Source organism: Aphelocoma coerulescens, chromosome 9 (genome assembly GCF_041296385.1).
Source record: "Aphelocoma coerulescens isolate FSJ_1873_10779 chromosome 9, UR_Acoe_1.0, whole genome shotgun sequence".
Classification (NCBI taxonomy): Eukaryota; Metazoa; Chordata; class Aves; order Passeriformes; family Corvidae; genus Aphelocoma; species Aphelocoma coerulescens.
This window is the reverse complement of record NC_091023.1, coordinates 18579889-18592993: the sequence shown is the minus strand read 5'-3', so window position 1 is coordinate 18592993 and position 13105 is coordinate 18579889. Positions and strand designations below refer to the sequence as shown.

At 40.5% G+C, this 13105-nt stretch overlaps 1 protein-coding gene across 1 annotated transcript; it reads left to right on the top strand.

Annotated features, from left to right (window-relative positions):
* RFC4 (replication factor C subunit 4) lies at positions 1–12206 on the top strand. The gene is made up of 10 exons (XM_069024175.1): positions 1–245; positions 816–894; positions 5245–5324; positions 6484–6603; positions 7461–7604; positions 7891–8011; positions 8455–8580; positions 10155–10235; positions 11131–11247; positions 11997–12206. The coding sequence occupies exons 1-10, from the start codon at positions 121–123 to the stop codon at positions 12090–12092; spliced, it is 1089 nt and encodes a 362-aa protein (XP_068880276.1). The 5' UTR covers positions 1–120; the 3' UTR covers positions 12093–12206.
* Positions 12207–13105: the final 899 nt, after the last annotated feature.

Genomic DNA, 13105 nt, shown 5'->3' with positions numbered 1-13105 from the left:
GCCCCGCCCCCGTGCGCGGGCGGTTGGCGGGAAGGGCCGGCGGGGCCTGAGGGGTCTGAGGTTGACGGGGCCGTGAGGAGGGTCTGGCACAGCCCGGCACAGCCCGGCACTGCCGTAGCCATGCAGGCCTTCCTCAAGGGCCCGGCCTCCATCAGCACCAAGCCCATCGCTGCCAAGGAAAAGAGCGCGGCTGGGAGCAGCGGGGAGAGCAAGAGGACCAAACCCATCCCCTGGGTGGAGAAATAGTAAGGGATGCTCTGGGGCAGTGGGGTCGCTGGCCGTGAGAGGGGAGGTTGGCTCTGGGGGGATGTAGAGCGGTAGTCGGTGCATAGCAAAAGGGGTCGCAGGTGTGGGTGTCCCCACCAGGGAGAACAGCGTAACTTGCCTTGTTATGAGGTAATCCAGGACCTTGAGCTACCGTAAGTGCCCGTGTGGCTGGTACTGAGCAGAAAATACCTCTTGGCCATGTCAAGCAGTGCTGTTTCATTGCTGTGTTTTGGTGCATAAGTGCATTTAGTGCTTTGTGGTTTTTGAGAAGCCTTTTTGCAAAGTGGTAAAATATTGCAATTCTGCTTCTAAAAACACTTCAGACAGGTGTTTACCACAGAAGAAGACAGCTTCCTGGGGAATTAGATCACTCCAATAATACAGACCAGAGATATTAGACTTCCTGTTATGATTTTGATTTCCACTACAAAGTTCACTGTAATTCTTCAGTAACTGATGTAATCAGAAGGGGAAATTTTTTTCTCAATTTCAGCTTTCCTATGAAACTTTGTTAGGTAATAAATTGTATTTAATGTCTTTTTATTTAGTCGTCCCAAAAATGTGGATGAAGTTGCCTTCCAGGATGAAGTTGTAGCTGTGCTGAAGAAGTCTCTGGAAGGTGCTGATGTGAGTGTAAAGACAACATCTACCTAATCAGCATTTTTAGACAGACACTTGAGTGGTAACAAAACTTTTCCAACTCAGCAAAGATCATTTTTACAGTGGTATTTCACGAAAAAGCTGAGTGACTTTCTTGTGATATACTCTGTGTGATATATTCTGTTGTGGTGTATGTGTAAAGTTTCTTATATTTCCAGTCTTCTAAACACTGTAAAGTTGTCAGTTCCATGATGCAGTTTGGAATTTTTATGGGGAAGCTCACATGGTAAACTTCTTGTAAATAGTTTCAAACCTGGAAAAGCTTTTGTTGTCTCCACACTGCTATTCCACTAGTACTTGTAACATTCATGTTTTTAGACAAGAGGAGGAAGTTTTTCTTTCATAGACAGGTCTGGATTGCCAGTCATTCCTAAACATTTCTAGTGATACATCAGTGCTTCTGTGCAACTGCTAAACATTCAAACTTTTGGCTAATGAGGGAAATTTAATTTATAAGTGCTAGGTCTCGTGCTTGGATAGTGATTCCCAAACTTTTCGGGTTGAAGTTTCCAAGTAAGTCTCTTTGGCTTTAAAAAGCTAAGTATGGCAGTTGCAGGGTTGGCTTGTGTGACCTAAGAGTGTAGATGAGCAGAGCATTTGCAGTTGCATTTGTTTACTCTTGCATTTGCTTTTGGATAAAAATTTAGTAATTTTTTTGTATGTATGATGGTCATTTCTTCCATAGCAGCTGATGTAGAGGTGAAGGGGCTGAAAGGAGAAATAAAGTACATAACCAAGAGATGGCTGTGCTTTTTTTCCAAATCTGATCAATTCCATCCTTTGTGCATACTGAGACTTTTTTCCTCCTCACCTAGGATGGTCACACTTGTGCTTCAAAAGCTGGTTCTGTTTTTATGGGCTGCAGGTTTGGTCTGCTCTGCAGTAATATGAGTCTGTTTCTCTCTGAAAATAATACTTTAATCAAAGCTTGCAAAAGCAGAAGTACCTTACTTGTTTGAGTGTATGAAACCAATATCAAACTGGTACAACACAACTGCAAAAGATTTGCATTTCTTTCCTTAGTTCCTGTCTCCATGTTCAATTTGCTTTGAGAATGGTCTTGTAATGTGACCTTGTCAGGTAATGTTGTACCCCAGAAATCTGTGTTTCAACAGCAATGCTGCTGGATTACAGTATTTATAGAGTTGAGGTAATTAGGAAGGAACTGTTAACAGCAAAGGAGAAATGAGCTGCTGCCATCTATTCTGTCTGGACATATCAGTTGTGTAACATTGCTTAGGTGATGGGTTGGGAAGTTCTATTTTGAGCAACAGTTATTTAAAACCCTACAGCTTGTGGATCAGCAGTGTTTCTTGGATTCTGAGCCTAGTACACTTGTGTTGACTTTTGGCCTGAGTTGAAAAGACAAATTATAGCTTCTCCTTAGGGTTAGAGGCTCTGTATTTTGCCATAGCTACCCAAACTCAGCAAGGCATTTGAAAACAAAATCATGCAAGTACTTTAAAATACTTTGTTTTTTTAAAAAATTTAAACATTTTTATTATTTTCTTGACTCATTCTGTCAAAGAGGCAAAAGTGTAATTTAAACTCTGAAGTGGCTGGTACTTACTTCAGTAAGGGCACATTAGTGCAGAGGTTCTTGCTGACTTTGGAGATCTGGTAAGATCAAAGAAGCAGCTGTGACAATGCTGTAGGTTTGAGTAATGTGCTTTATTTAAACCCTGGTGTTGGAAATGGAGAGTCAGTCCTCTATTGATTGGCCTGTATTTGTGGGCCTTGATTTGGGAGCTGCTACATGGAGCAGGACTTGTAACTCCCTATAACTCATACAGGACTTGTAACTCCCTAGAGGTTGTACACCTCCATCTGTAAGAGCACACATCATCCTATTATCAACTGGGGAGAGCAGAGTCCAAGGGGGTTTGAACTGGAGAAGTTGATTTCTGTCTGCCAGGACTGTTGATTTGTTGTTTTTTGGCAAAGAAACTGAAAATGGTCAGTCACAGTATTCTTTAGTTTTCATTTGCCTCATGATACTTTAACAACTGAAAAGAGAGTTAGTATAGGATTATCATTGCAATTTACATCTTCACTTGTACTGAAACTTCTGGAAAAGCAGCTGAGATCTGCACTATATGTGGTAGCTTTCCCATGAGCAGAGTGATACCTGCAGGTATCCTGCTTACTCCTGGCAAGCATGGAAAAATGGATAACCAGATCAGGTTGCAGTTTATTTAAAAATACTGCCACAGTTACATAAAGGATTAGGCTGTGCTTGGTGAAAAGTGGTGTAAATACTTGAGTGAGAAACCAGCATAAATGAGGTTGAAACAGAAACAGTGATAAAGTCGGGGTGTAATGGAATCAGGAAACAGATTCTAATTAAAACTTTTTACCTGCTTATGCTTTTTTTGAGGACAAGTAGTGTGTGAATTAGCACAGAGGCATGAAATGATGAATCTCCTCACAAACATCAACCCTAGCAGTGTGCTAGCCTAGCATGGAGATTGATGAATTTTCAGCTGTCATTCAGTACACTTTTCATCTCTCTGGAGCTGTCATGAAAGGTAGAGGGGGATAATATTAGTAGTTAATGTTAGTAGGGGATGCTGTTTGCTTATTAGCAATTAGGGAAACAAGCAACAGCTGATGGGCAGATAGAGAAGGCAAAATTTAGAATTTCAATCTGCAATCGATTTCCAGTAAATAAATGAATTTAATCTCTACTTTTAGAGTACCTACACAGTTCAGTCTGTGCTCTGTGTCTTGTCTTAGTTGTTAAAATGGGATGTTTGTTACCAAACTGATTGTCTCTATTTCATTTTCTGGTTATGGGTTGTGTATTCCTGCATTTTTCTCTGCTCTTTGGATGGTTTTGCTGTTCCCATTCTGTCTGCATTACGTGCTATATTCAGCATAGAATTCTCTAATCTAATTTTAGTTGACTCTTTAAAAATAGAATGCTTATTAAGGGCTAGAAATCAAGTCAGACTGAGAGATTTGTCTCCTTGCTATTGGTTGGAGGAAACTTTTGGATTCTTGTTTTAAGAATGTGGAAGTAGAACATCCCCTGTTGTGAAAGACAGCAGTTTTAAAGTGATAATTTATAAAAGTGATTGCTTGAAATAGTAATATAAAAAACTATCACTCCTGTGTCAACTGAAAAGCTTCTTGATTTCAACCAAAATTCAGTCATGGCTTATACAAATTTGGCTCATGCCAGTCTTGTTCTTTGTGTTGCTCAGATGTATTTATGGAGAGCAACATACTCCCTCTCAGCTTTTGTTTTGCTGAGCTTCTCATAAGATAGGCTTTTCACTCCTTTAGTCATTTTTTCCAGTTTGGATTCATCATCCTTGTCTAAGGATGACCTGAACTGTGTGCAGCTAATTACCTGTTAGTATTAATAATTTACATCTATATTAAAAGTGCACAGTTAGGACCACCATGTTACACAGGCTTACACTGCTCTTCTGACAGACAAAACAAAACCAGCTTGTATTTTATTCCATCTAATGCATTTCAGGTATCTAGCAGATGCTTAGTTATATTCTCAAACTGAGAGGTTTTTCTTGCTTTGTGCTGCTAAAATGTCATCCTATAATTATTACTGCAGTCTTTGCTGTGCTGCTTTGATCTTCCTGTCTCAGCATATTTCCTTAATGCAGTCGTATTTTTCATGCTGAGGCCATTAATTAAATTATTTTAAAGATCAATTAACCTAATTTCTTTAAGAAATGGCAGTGGTCTCGTTTGAAAACTCCTTGGATGGGTGTAGGAAATTGCCAGGGCTGCGCAGTGCAGTGAGTTGTTGGGACTGTCCCCGTGGCTGCTGTTGGGCTGTGCCTGCACTGCCCTTGCTGCACTCCAGTGTTCACAGCTGCCCTGTGCTCACTGCAGTGCAGTTGGTGGCAGCACAGAATCTTCAGCATGGCTGGACAAGGCACGCTGGGGAGCTGAGAAAGCAAGGGATGGTTTCGTCTGTGCTGCTGGTATTATCTGGGCTGTTTAAGGCCATTCTTGAATAAATTTGGGTGTCACTGCAATCAGAACAGTAAGTTCTGTGGGCTTTAGTGATCTCAGGCATGCCTTGGAGTGTATATATAAAAATAAATATATGTTGGAATATCCATTTTGATAGGTCATGGGATGGTGCCACCAGTAGCACTTGTTCATGCTGTGCTATAAGCAGCAACTGTTTGTCCTCCTTTAGAGACCTAGAAGTGAAAGACTTGATGTTATTTACTGTGAGGACTAGTTAGTTTCTGTTCTGTTAGGTGCTCAGATTGTCAGTAGGTTTTCCTGTTTGTGGATTTTTTATTTGCTTTTCTTACAAACGATGCCTTGCTGTTTCAGCTTCCCAATCTGTTGTTCTATGGCCCACCTGGAACTGGAAAGACTTCCACTATTTTAGCAGCTGCTAGAGAACTGTTTGGGTAAGCTGGAATCAAGTTGCTTCAGTGTAATCAGCTGCCACATGTCTCCTAATCATGTGATGAAGTGCCTCTGGTCGTTGCCTGCTCTTAGGTAGTTCTCAGCACTTCTTCAGGAATATCTTCATATTCTAATTCAGCTCTAACATAAGATTTCTTTCTCATTTGTCCTGTCACAAGTCACTGATTCCTGTTATCAGTATAGACTTCAGATTAGCAGCCATGTGACCCCTAACAAAGAGTATGGGAAGAATATGGCTTGTGTATGCCTTACTGAACTTTGTAAAGGAATTCCAATTTTTATGGTTTATTTAGTAAGTTGTTAGCTACACATAGACCTCAAAGTGCTTCATAAAATGTCTGAATTGTAATCTCTCTGTTATGCACTATTGAATTGTGTCTGGATAGTAGTATTGGGACTCAGACTAAAATTCAGCATGTATTCATTAACTCACTTGTAATACTTGGGAGTTTTTGAGTAGTGAACTCAGTGATCTATAAGCAAAAAACGGATGAGAAGGTGGTTTGATGTTATGATCAAATGTAATGCTGAATTTAAAACCACCCCCATCCCATTTGTCATCTTTAATCTTTGACTCACTCTTTTTTGGAGAGAACCACTTCTACTTTAGTAATAGGAAGACAACTCCACATTGTGAGTCTGTTTTAATTTCTGGGATTTAAAATCCAGTGTATTAATTGTTGGTTTGTTTTTTGGTTTTTTAAATGGAGTATAGCACTGCAGGTAAATACTGCATGTCTTATACTTCATGCATATTTCATTCTGGTAGTACTGCTAGTGACTGTATTGTGGCATTTCACTTGTTATTTCACATTGTTCACGGGATATAAGTAAAAAGGCAGATTAATACAGTGCCCTGAACTTACAAAGCCAACTTCCTCCTTTTTTTTTCCTGGTTAACTGATGCAGTTTTATACTTCATTGTTTTCTGTAGACCGGGAGGAGATTCTAAAAATAGCTAATGGAAATTCATACTTAACATTTTATGATCTCAACTGAACTGTCTTTTAACAATGTTATTTAGTAATGCTGATAAAAATAATCCCTGCCATTCAAAACAGCCAGAAGGGTTGTTGTTATATTTTATAACATATCATTACAAGGGTTAGCAGCTAACATGTTGTAATAAAAATTTTGCAGGCCTGATTTATTCCGGCAAAGAGTCCTTGAATTAAATGCTTCTGATGAGCGTGGGATACAAGTGATTCGGGAAAAAGTGAAGGCTTTTGCTCAGCTAACAGCATCTGGAAGCCGTTCAGAGTAAGTGCTGGATCAAACCCCTCCTGCTTAGGACAAAGCATGTGGTTGTTTTTGTTTCTAATATAAATGATGGGTCAGCACTGCCCAGAAGCTGGCAACACACAGTGCTTTGGCTGAGCTTTTTACTTCATGGAATTTCGCACTGGGGTTTGAATACCCAGGAGGATTTTTACTGGTGCTGTTAGCTTTGGAGGCAGACAGGGAAAACTCTGCAAGATCAAGACTTCTGGGTTTGGTCACATGTTGTTGCCTTTGCAGATGTCTGACTAGCATAAAACAAATTCTTTGGGTAAATTGTGCTGGAAGGTAATTCCCTAGTCCTTCTAATCTGCAGGAATTTCTACAACATGGGTGTTGGTTTCTAGAAGGATTGTGGCGTTAGGTGATGAGAAGCCCAGTGCAGGTCAAGCCATGTGTATGGACTGTGGAAAGTAGGAGGAAGAAACTGCATGCCAAGACTGCCTGGCAAGAAATGATTTTATGTACTGAAATCAGTCTGTTGCAGTATTCTTGGGAGTTTAGGCAATCAGGAAGCCTGTAAAAAGAAGAGCTACATGAGATGTTAAAAGAAGAAGCTTAGAGTATGCATTTTAGAGGACTTCTGTAGTATTCAAGTGTTGGTCTTTCTATGAGAACTCAATCCCCCCCCATTATTACAAGTATTAGTCTTTAATCTAAAAATAATTTTAAAAAGATTGAACCTCTGAATCTGTTCTATTTATCAAGGATACATGCTTAAGTAAAATATTACTTGCTATTTGCAGTGATTTTTCTGTTTATGTTTTTTGTTGGATTTTTTTTTTTGCCTTGGTCTATTCATTGCATGTCTGCTGAATAACAGATTTTTAATTTTTCAGTGGTAAAATGTGTCCTCCTTTTAAAATTGTGATCCTGGATGAAGCAGACTCTATGACTTCAGCAGCCCAGGCAGCCTTAAGACGCACAATGGAAAAAGAATCTAAAACAACACGTTTCTGTCTTATTTGTAACTACATCAGCAGGTACCTGGAGTTTGTTGCTTATTTGGATTTGCTGTCTGGTCTTTAGTCTCTTTTTTTTTCCCCCCTGCTTAAAAGTTGATACCTAATGTTCACAGTTTTCAGTTAATAGAGATGTCACCATGTGCATGCAGGCCTGAAGCAATACTTAGATCTCACTTTTTTTACAATGTTGCAGTTTTAGGGTTATTTAAACCTGAAGGTATTTTAAACCTTTTCTGCCTTTATAGCTTTGTCTGTGAGAACTTGACCCACACATTTATTTACCACTCTCCTTCCTTTCTTTCAGAATAATTGAACCTTTAACATCTCGATGCTCCAAATTCCGCTTCAAGCCTTTGTCGGACAGTATCCAACAGCAGAGGCTGTTGGATGTTTCTGAGAAGGAACATGTGAAAATCAGTAATGAGGTAACTTTGTGTTGCCATGATTTACTGCTTAATCCAGTGCATAATTGCATGGCAGCAAAAGAGGCCAAGTCAGCATACTTTTCCAGTCAGCTCAACTGTATGAAATAAAATACATAAACTCATTTATTCTCCTTCCATAGATGAGATGAATTTTAAGTCATCCTAAAACCAGAGAAAAGTCCACCACCAGAGAAAACCGAAGCCAAACTGTAGGGCTTTTTGTTCTCTGCTGAGTGTACTGGCATTAAACCATGCTTCTTTCTGAAACTGCCAGCACGCATTTGTGTTAGTAGAGAGGTTGCTTTGTAACTTGTGTATTGTGCTTGGCTCTGACAATCTGCTTTAGGCACTACTTGATGTTTTAAAATAACTGCTGAAAAAGTATACTGGATTTTAATTAACAGTGAACATTTAACTTAGCGTTTTCTGACATTATTTTTCAGGCAGTATCCTACCTTGTGAAAGTGTCAGATGGGGACTTAAGAAAAGCAATTACTTTTCTTCAAAGTGCCACTCGCCTAATGGGTGGGAAGGAGATCACAGAGAAGATAATCACTGAAATTGCTGGGGTAAGCTGTGCCTTACAGTTTCTCCTGTAATTACTCTGAAAAGCATTTTTGCTACCTCTATCTACCATTGCTCAAAGTTTGGTTAAAAAATTGTTTTATGCTCACTAGTATTGCAGCACGGTAATGATACACTATCCACCTGATTCTGTACACTTAATACATAGCAGGTTTCTAGCAACTTCTCCTGTAAATCATGGAAAATTGTAAAACAGTCTTATAATTCAAACTGAAGTTGAAATAGTCTGCCCATAAATGCAAAATGTGTTTCCTTTTGTGGGAGAGTAGATTAGAACATCTTTTTGGTGCTTTTCTGTATGTGTGTGTGTGTATGTATAGATCATTGCAATATTGGTTTGGAAGCACCACAGGGAAATGACTTCCAGTAGCAGCTCATTTTCAGCTTAATGTTCACAGTGACAGTGACAAGGATCTGTGTGGGTCCTGCTTTTTAATGGAACGGCAGTGGTTTGTTCTAGAATGACATGGGTAATACTGAGAGGCACAGGAGAAACCTGAGAGAAAATGTGTTTAATAAAACTTGTGTGAAGGTGTTCCTATAGCAACAAAGCACCCCTGAAGAAGGAAATGTGAGATGAGGAGTTGAGGAGCTGAAAAATAAATGGGCTTTAATGGTGGACACACTTCCCATGAGGGTGCTGCCATTATAATTGTAGGGTTTGGGAGCTTCTCACTCTGATGAAACCAGAGGCAATTGCTACTATGCAGAGTGTTGCCGAACAATATTAAAAAATTTTCACAGTGAAGTCATTGTTCAGTTTTGGGTATCTGTAAACCAGCTGGTATTTGAATAGATATTAAACATCTGAAACCTGGCAGTAATTGACTGTAATGATAGGAAAGAGAAGCATGAAGTTCCATTATTGAATGAATAATGCTTGTTTAAAGAAAGCAAAGGAACCCAATTTTACATCTTCATAAAAACTTGAAGTTCTTGGTCATACACAACTTGTGTGATGCCAGAGTAACCTTAGTACAAAAGATTAATAAAGAGGCTTTGAAACCAAACTGTCCAGGCACTCAACCGACAGGAATGACAATGAGTGAAGGGGGAAATGGGCAGCTCTTCCCTGCACAGAGTGACAAAATGGCATCTGTCAATTTTTTTCCTTCTGATTTATTGTCTGATCTTGATGCATTGTATTGGGCTTTTTTTGGATGTTGGTGTGCCACTGGAAATAAAACTGATTTGCTGTGTTGTTTAGGTGTAGAATGGTTCAGAAAGCATTGGCTGATCTAGCTGTTGAAGTATGTCCTCCTCTTAGTCAGTGTCCTGAATAAGCACCTGTGTGTTGGATTTAGGAAAGTGACTTTGACAGTCTATTGTCATGATATGATTTTTATTTTAATATCACCAGTATAGGATATATATCACAGCCTAGCTCTTTTAAAATTTATTTAGTCTCTCATATACTTGCTTGAAGTGGTTGGGTGTGTAGAGGAATTAAATCCTGAAATGGCCTCTGCCACAAACAGTTTGTATCTGTTACTGTAAGCATCAACACTGATTTTAAATTTACAAAGTTGAAATTAAGAAATGTCACTTCTTGTTACAGGTCATCCCTAAAGAAACAATTGATGAACTGCTGTTGGGCTGCCAGAGTGGCTCCTTTGAGAAACTGGAAACACTGGCAAAGGTAGATCTCTTAGTGCTTAGCCTGGGTATTTCTCTGTCACAGCCTGTGAATACCTTTGTTCCCATGCTACAGCTGAAGAATGTTTGGCCTCAGTCAGTTTGGATGCACATTTGGGAAGTCTCTTTTACCAGTTAGGACTCCAGTCTTTCTCTTCTTAGTCAGAGCTGTCAAAGTTGTAAATAAATTTCCCTACCAATGTAACTTTCTCCTGGGTTTAAACTGATGGCACGTAGAGCTCTTTGGCTGAACAGAAAAATAAGGTTGCACAAACTCTATTTTCATAAACTTCTCTCTCCCTAAATGGCTTCACTGACCACTGTTCTCAATACTTTATGTTTCTGTAATCAGGCACTACTGAGGTTTTTTCAAAGCTATCTTTAATTGCCATGGGTTTTATTTTATTAAAAAAGCTTTGGCCTTACAGATCTCTCAATGCCTGAGACTATCAATGACCAGATGAAGAAAATAAATCACAAGTAGGTGGCTGTTTGAAATGTGATGGCTGTGAAACTGCCACATGATGCTGTGGATGCCAAGCCCTCCTAATTTTAGAATAGGATTGGGCACGTTCAGTGGAGGTTGTTAAATGTTTTAAATGTCTCATAAAATATCCAAGATTTAAATTGTCAGAAGCTGGAAGAATGTTTGGACAGAACTACTGCTCTGTGCCTGCCTTGCTTGTGCAGCCTTTCTGAGGTGCTCACATTGGGTCACTGTCAGGCAGGAGGCAGGGCTGGGCTGTACACAGGCTACTGAATTGTCCTCCAAAATGTGCACGTTCCATACTAAAGTGCAGTGCAGTCTCTCAGTTCAGACAGAATTTTTCAAGATTGTTTTTCCAGTTTGTGGTGTTTCTGCTGCTGAATTACTTCAGTTTTCCTCTCTTTCTGTGCAGAATCTCATCAATGAGGGGTTTGCTGTTGCTCAGCTTGTAAACCAGCTGCATGACACAGTTGTGGAGAGCGAAGATTACAGCGACAAGCAGAAATCTGCCATAGTTGAGAAACTTGCAGTAAGTCTAGCTTGAGTTTAAAAAAACAAAACACATTAATCTCCACAGGTTAATGTTTGTTTGTAGAGTCTCTCCCAAGGAGTACATGATGATTTGATGTTTTTTTTAATTCTGAATGCTTCCTGGTAGAAGGTAAACTTTTGTCCTGAGAAATGTCATGAGAAGGGATTGAAATCTAGTTAAGTGAATTATTATCTGTATTATATTGTTCTAGTGGATTTGATTAAGATGTTTGTGGGTGTGGTTGTTTTGGTTTTTTTTTTAATATAACGTGGGAGGGAAAATTAAGATGAGAATAAGTCAGCACTTAAAAAACAGTTAGGAGCTGCAAAATGCATGTTTTTGTCCTGGTGCATAAAATACGCCTTTCCAAAAAGAAAAAGTTCACTAACTTTCTCCATTTTGATGAGGAAGGAAAGCCAGCTGTGGTGGAGGTTTTGCTAAAAGTCACTGCAGCCAGGCAGGTGCTGTGGATGTCCTGCAGTAATGCTCCTGGCAGGGGCTTGGAGGGCCAGTGCCACATCCCTTTGTGTATGGAACTGTCATGTGGTGGCCTCCTGTAGGAGATGAGCTGGAGGCTGGAGAGCTCATTGTTCCCAGCCCAGGTGGGAGGGGTTGTGATGTGACTGCTGGAGAAATCTGTGCCGATTAACAGCTGCCAAATTTCTTGTTCTCCACCGTACCCCAAGACACAGCTGCCTTGAGCATCGCCATTTTAGAGGGTTTTCCCTTGTCTGTTCTGTCTGCAGGAAGTGGACAAATGCCTGGCAGATGGTGCTGATGAGTTCTTGCAGCTGATGAGTCTCTGTGCCCTTGTGATGCAGCAGCTCACACAGAACACCTGACTCCTCCAGCAGCCCTTTGTTCCAGGGCTGGCTGGAGCTCTCAGAGCAGGGACCTGTGTGCTTTTGTACTGTTTTTTTGCAATAAAAGGACTGCACTGCAGTTGGAAAACCTCAGGCTGGAATATTTGATTCAGGTTTTTTTACACCGGGTAAAGAGCAGAGGGGTCAGTGATGCTCCTACTGTGCAGTTCACTGTTGTGCACTTAACCTGGAACCAAATGTATCAAAAGTGAGCATATCCATACAAGTTGTCCTCAGCTGCAAGCAGAGACAGAAGGGATGTTACTCCTTTCAGCCTATATTGGCTTTGAATAGGCTGACTTGGCAAAATGGTCACATCCCTATAGAACACAGCTTCAGGCTGAACCCAGCTCCTAAGGAAGCACAGCGCATGCCTCCACCATCTTGTGTCTGATCCTTTAGGGTTACACATGGCAAAAATCACCTAACTAGTAAATATGCTTCAACTTTTGCTCCATTCAAGCTATCCAAGAAAAAAAATGTACAGCAAAGGGCAGGTCATGCTCTGAAGATGTCACTTAGATTTCCTGTCGTCTCACTCCATTTTTGCTCACAAACCACTTTAGAGCTGTGAGCTGGATGAACACAGCTCTCAGTGGCTGAGCATTCTTTGGGACATACCCTTTCAGAGATGCTGTTTTGAGCACCTGTCCCACCTTCCTGAATGGTTTGGGGGAGGGGGAAAGGTGCCCTTGGACAGGTATTAAGCACAAATGATGCAGTGCAGAGCTTTTTCATCAAGCCAGCACCAATTTTCAAGTGAGCCATTTTCTACTCTGATGAAAGGGTGTTCCAGTGTTAAGGACACAGGTCCAGCACCCCAGAACTGCGTCACCCAGGGACACACTGGCACTTGAAGCTCACCCTGTACTAGTCCAGACCCAACCCTGCAGTTAAAGACTAAGTGCAGAAGCTCTGGGCACAAGCACAAGGCTGCAGCAGTTGCCACCTTGAGCTCCTATCCTGAGACAGAGCAGGTTGCTGTCACCCTC

Coding starts and splice junctions, on each gene's coding strand:
- RFC4 (XM_069024175.1), top strand. CDS start 121: ATGCAGGCCTTCCTCAAGGGCCCGGCCTCCATCAGCACCAAGCCCATC. Junction 6,604..7,460: donor GCATCTGGAAGCCGTTCAGA/GTAAGTGCTGGA, acceptor TTAATTTTTCAG/TGGTAAAATGTGTCCTCCTT. Junction 11,248..11,996: donor CCATAGTTGAGAAACTTGCA/GTAAGTCTAGCT, acceptor TTCTGTCTGCAG/GAAGTGGACAAATGCCTGGC.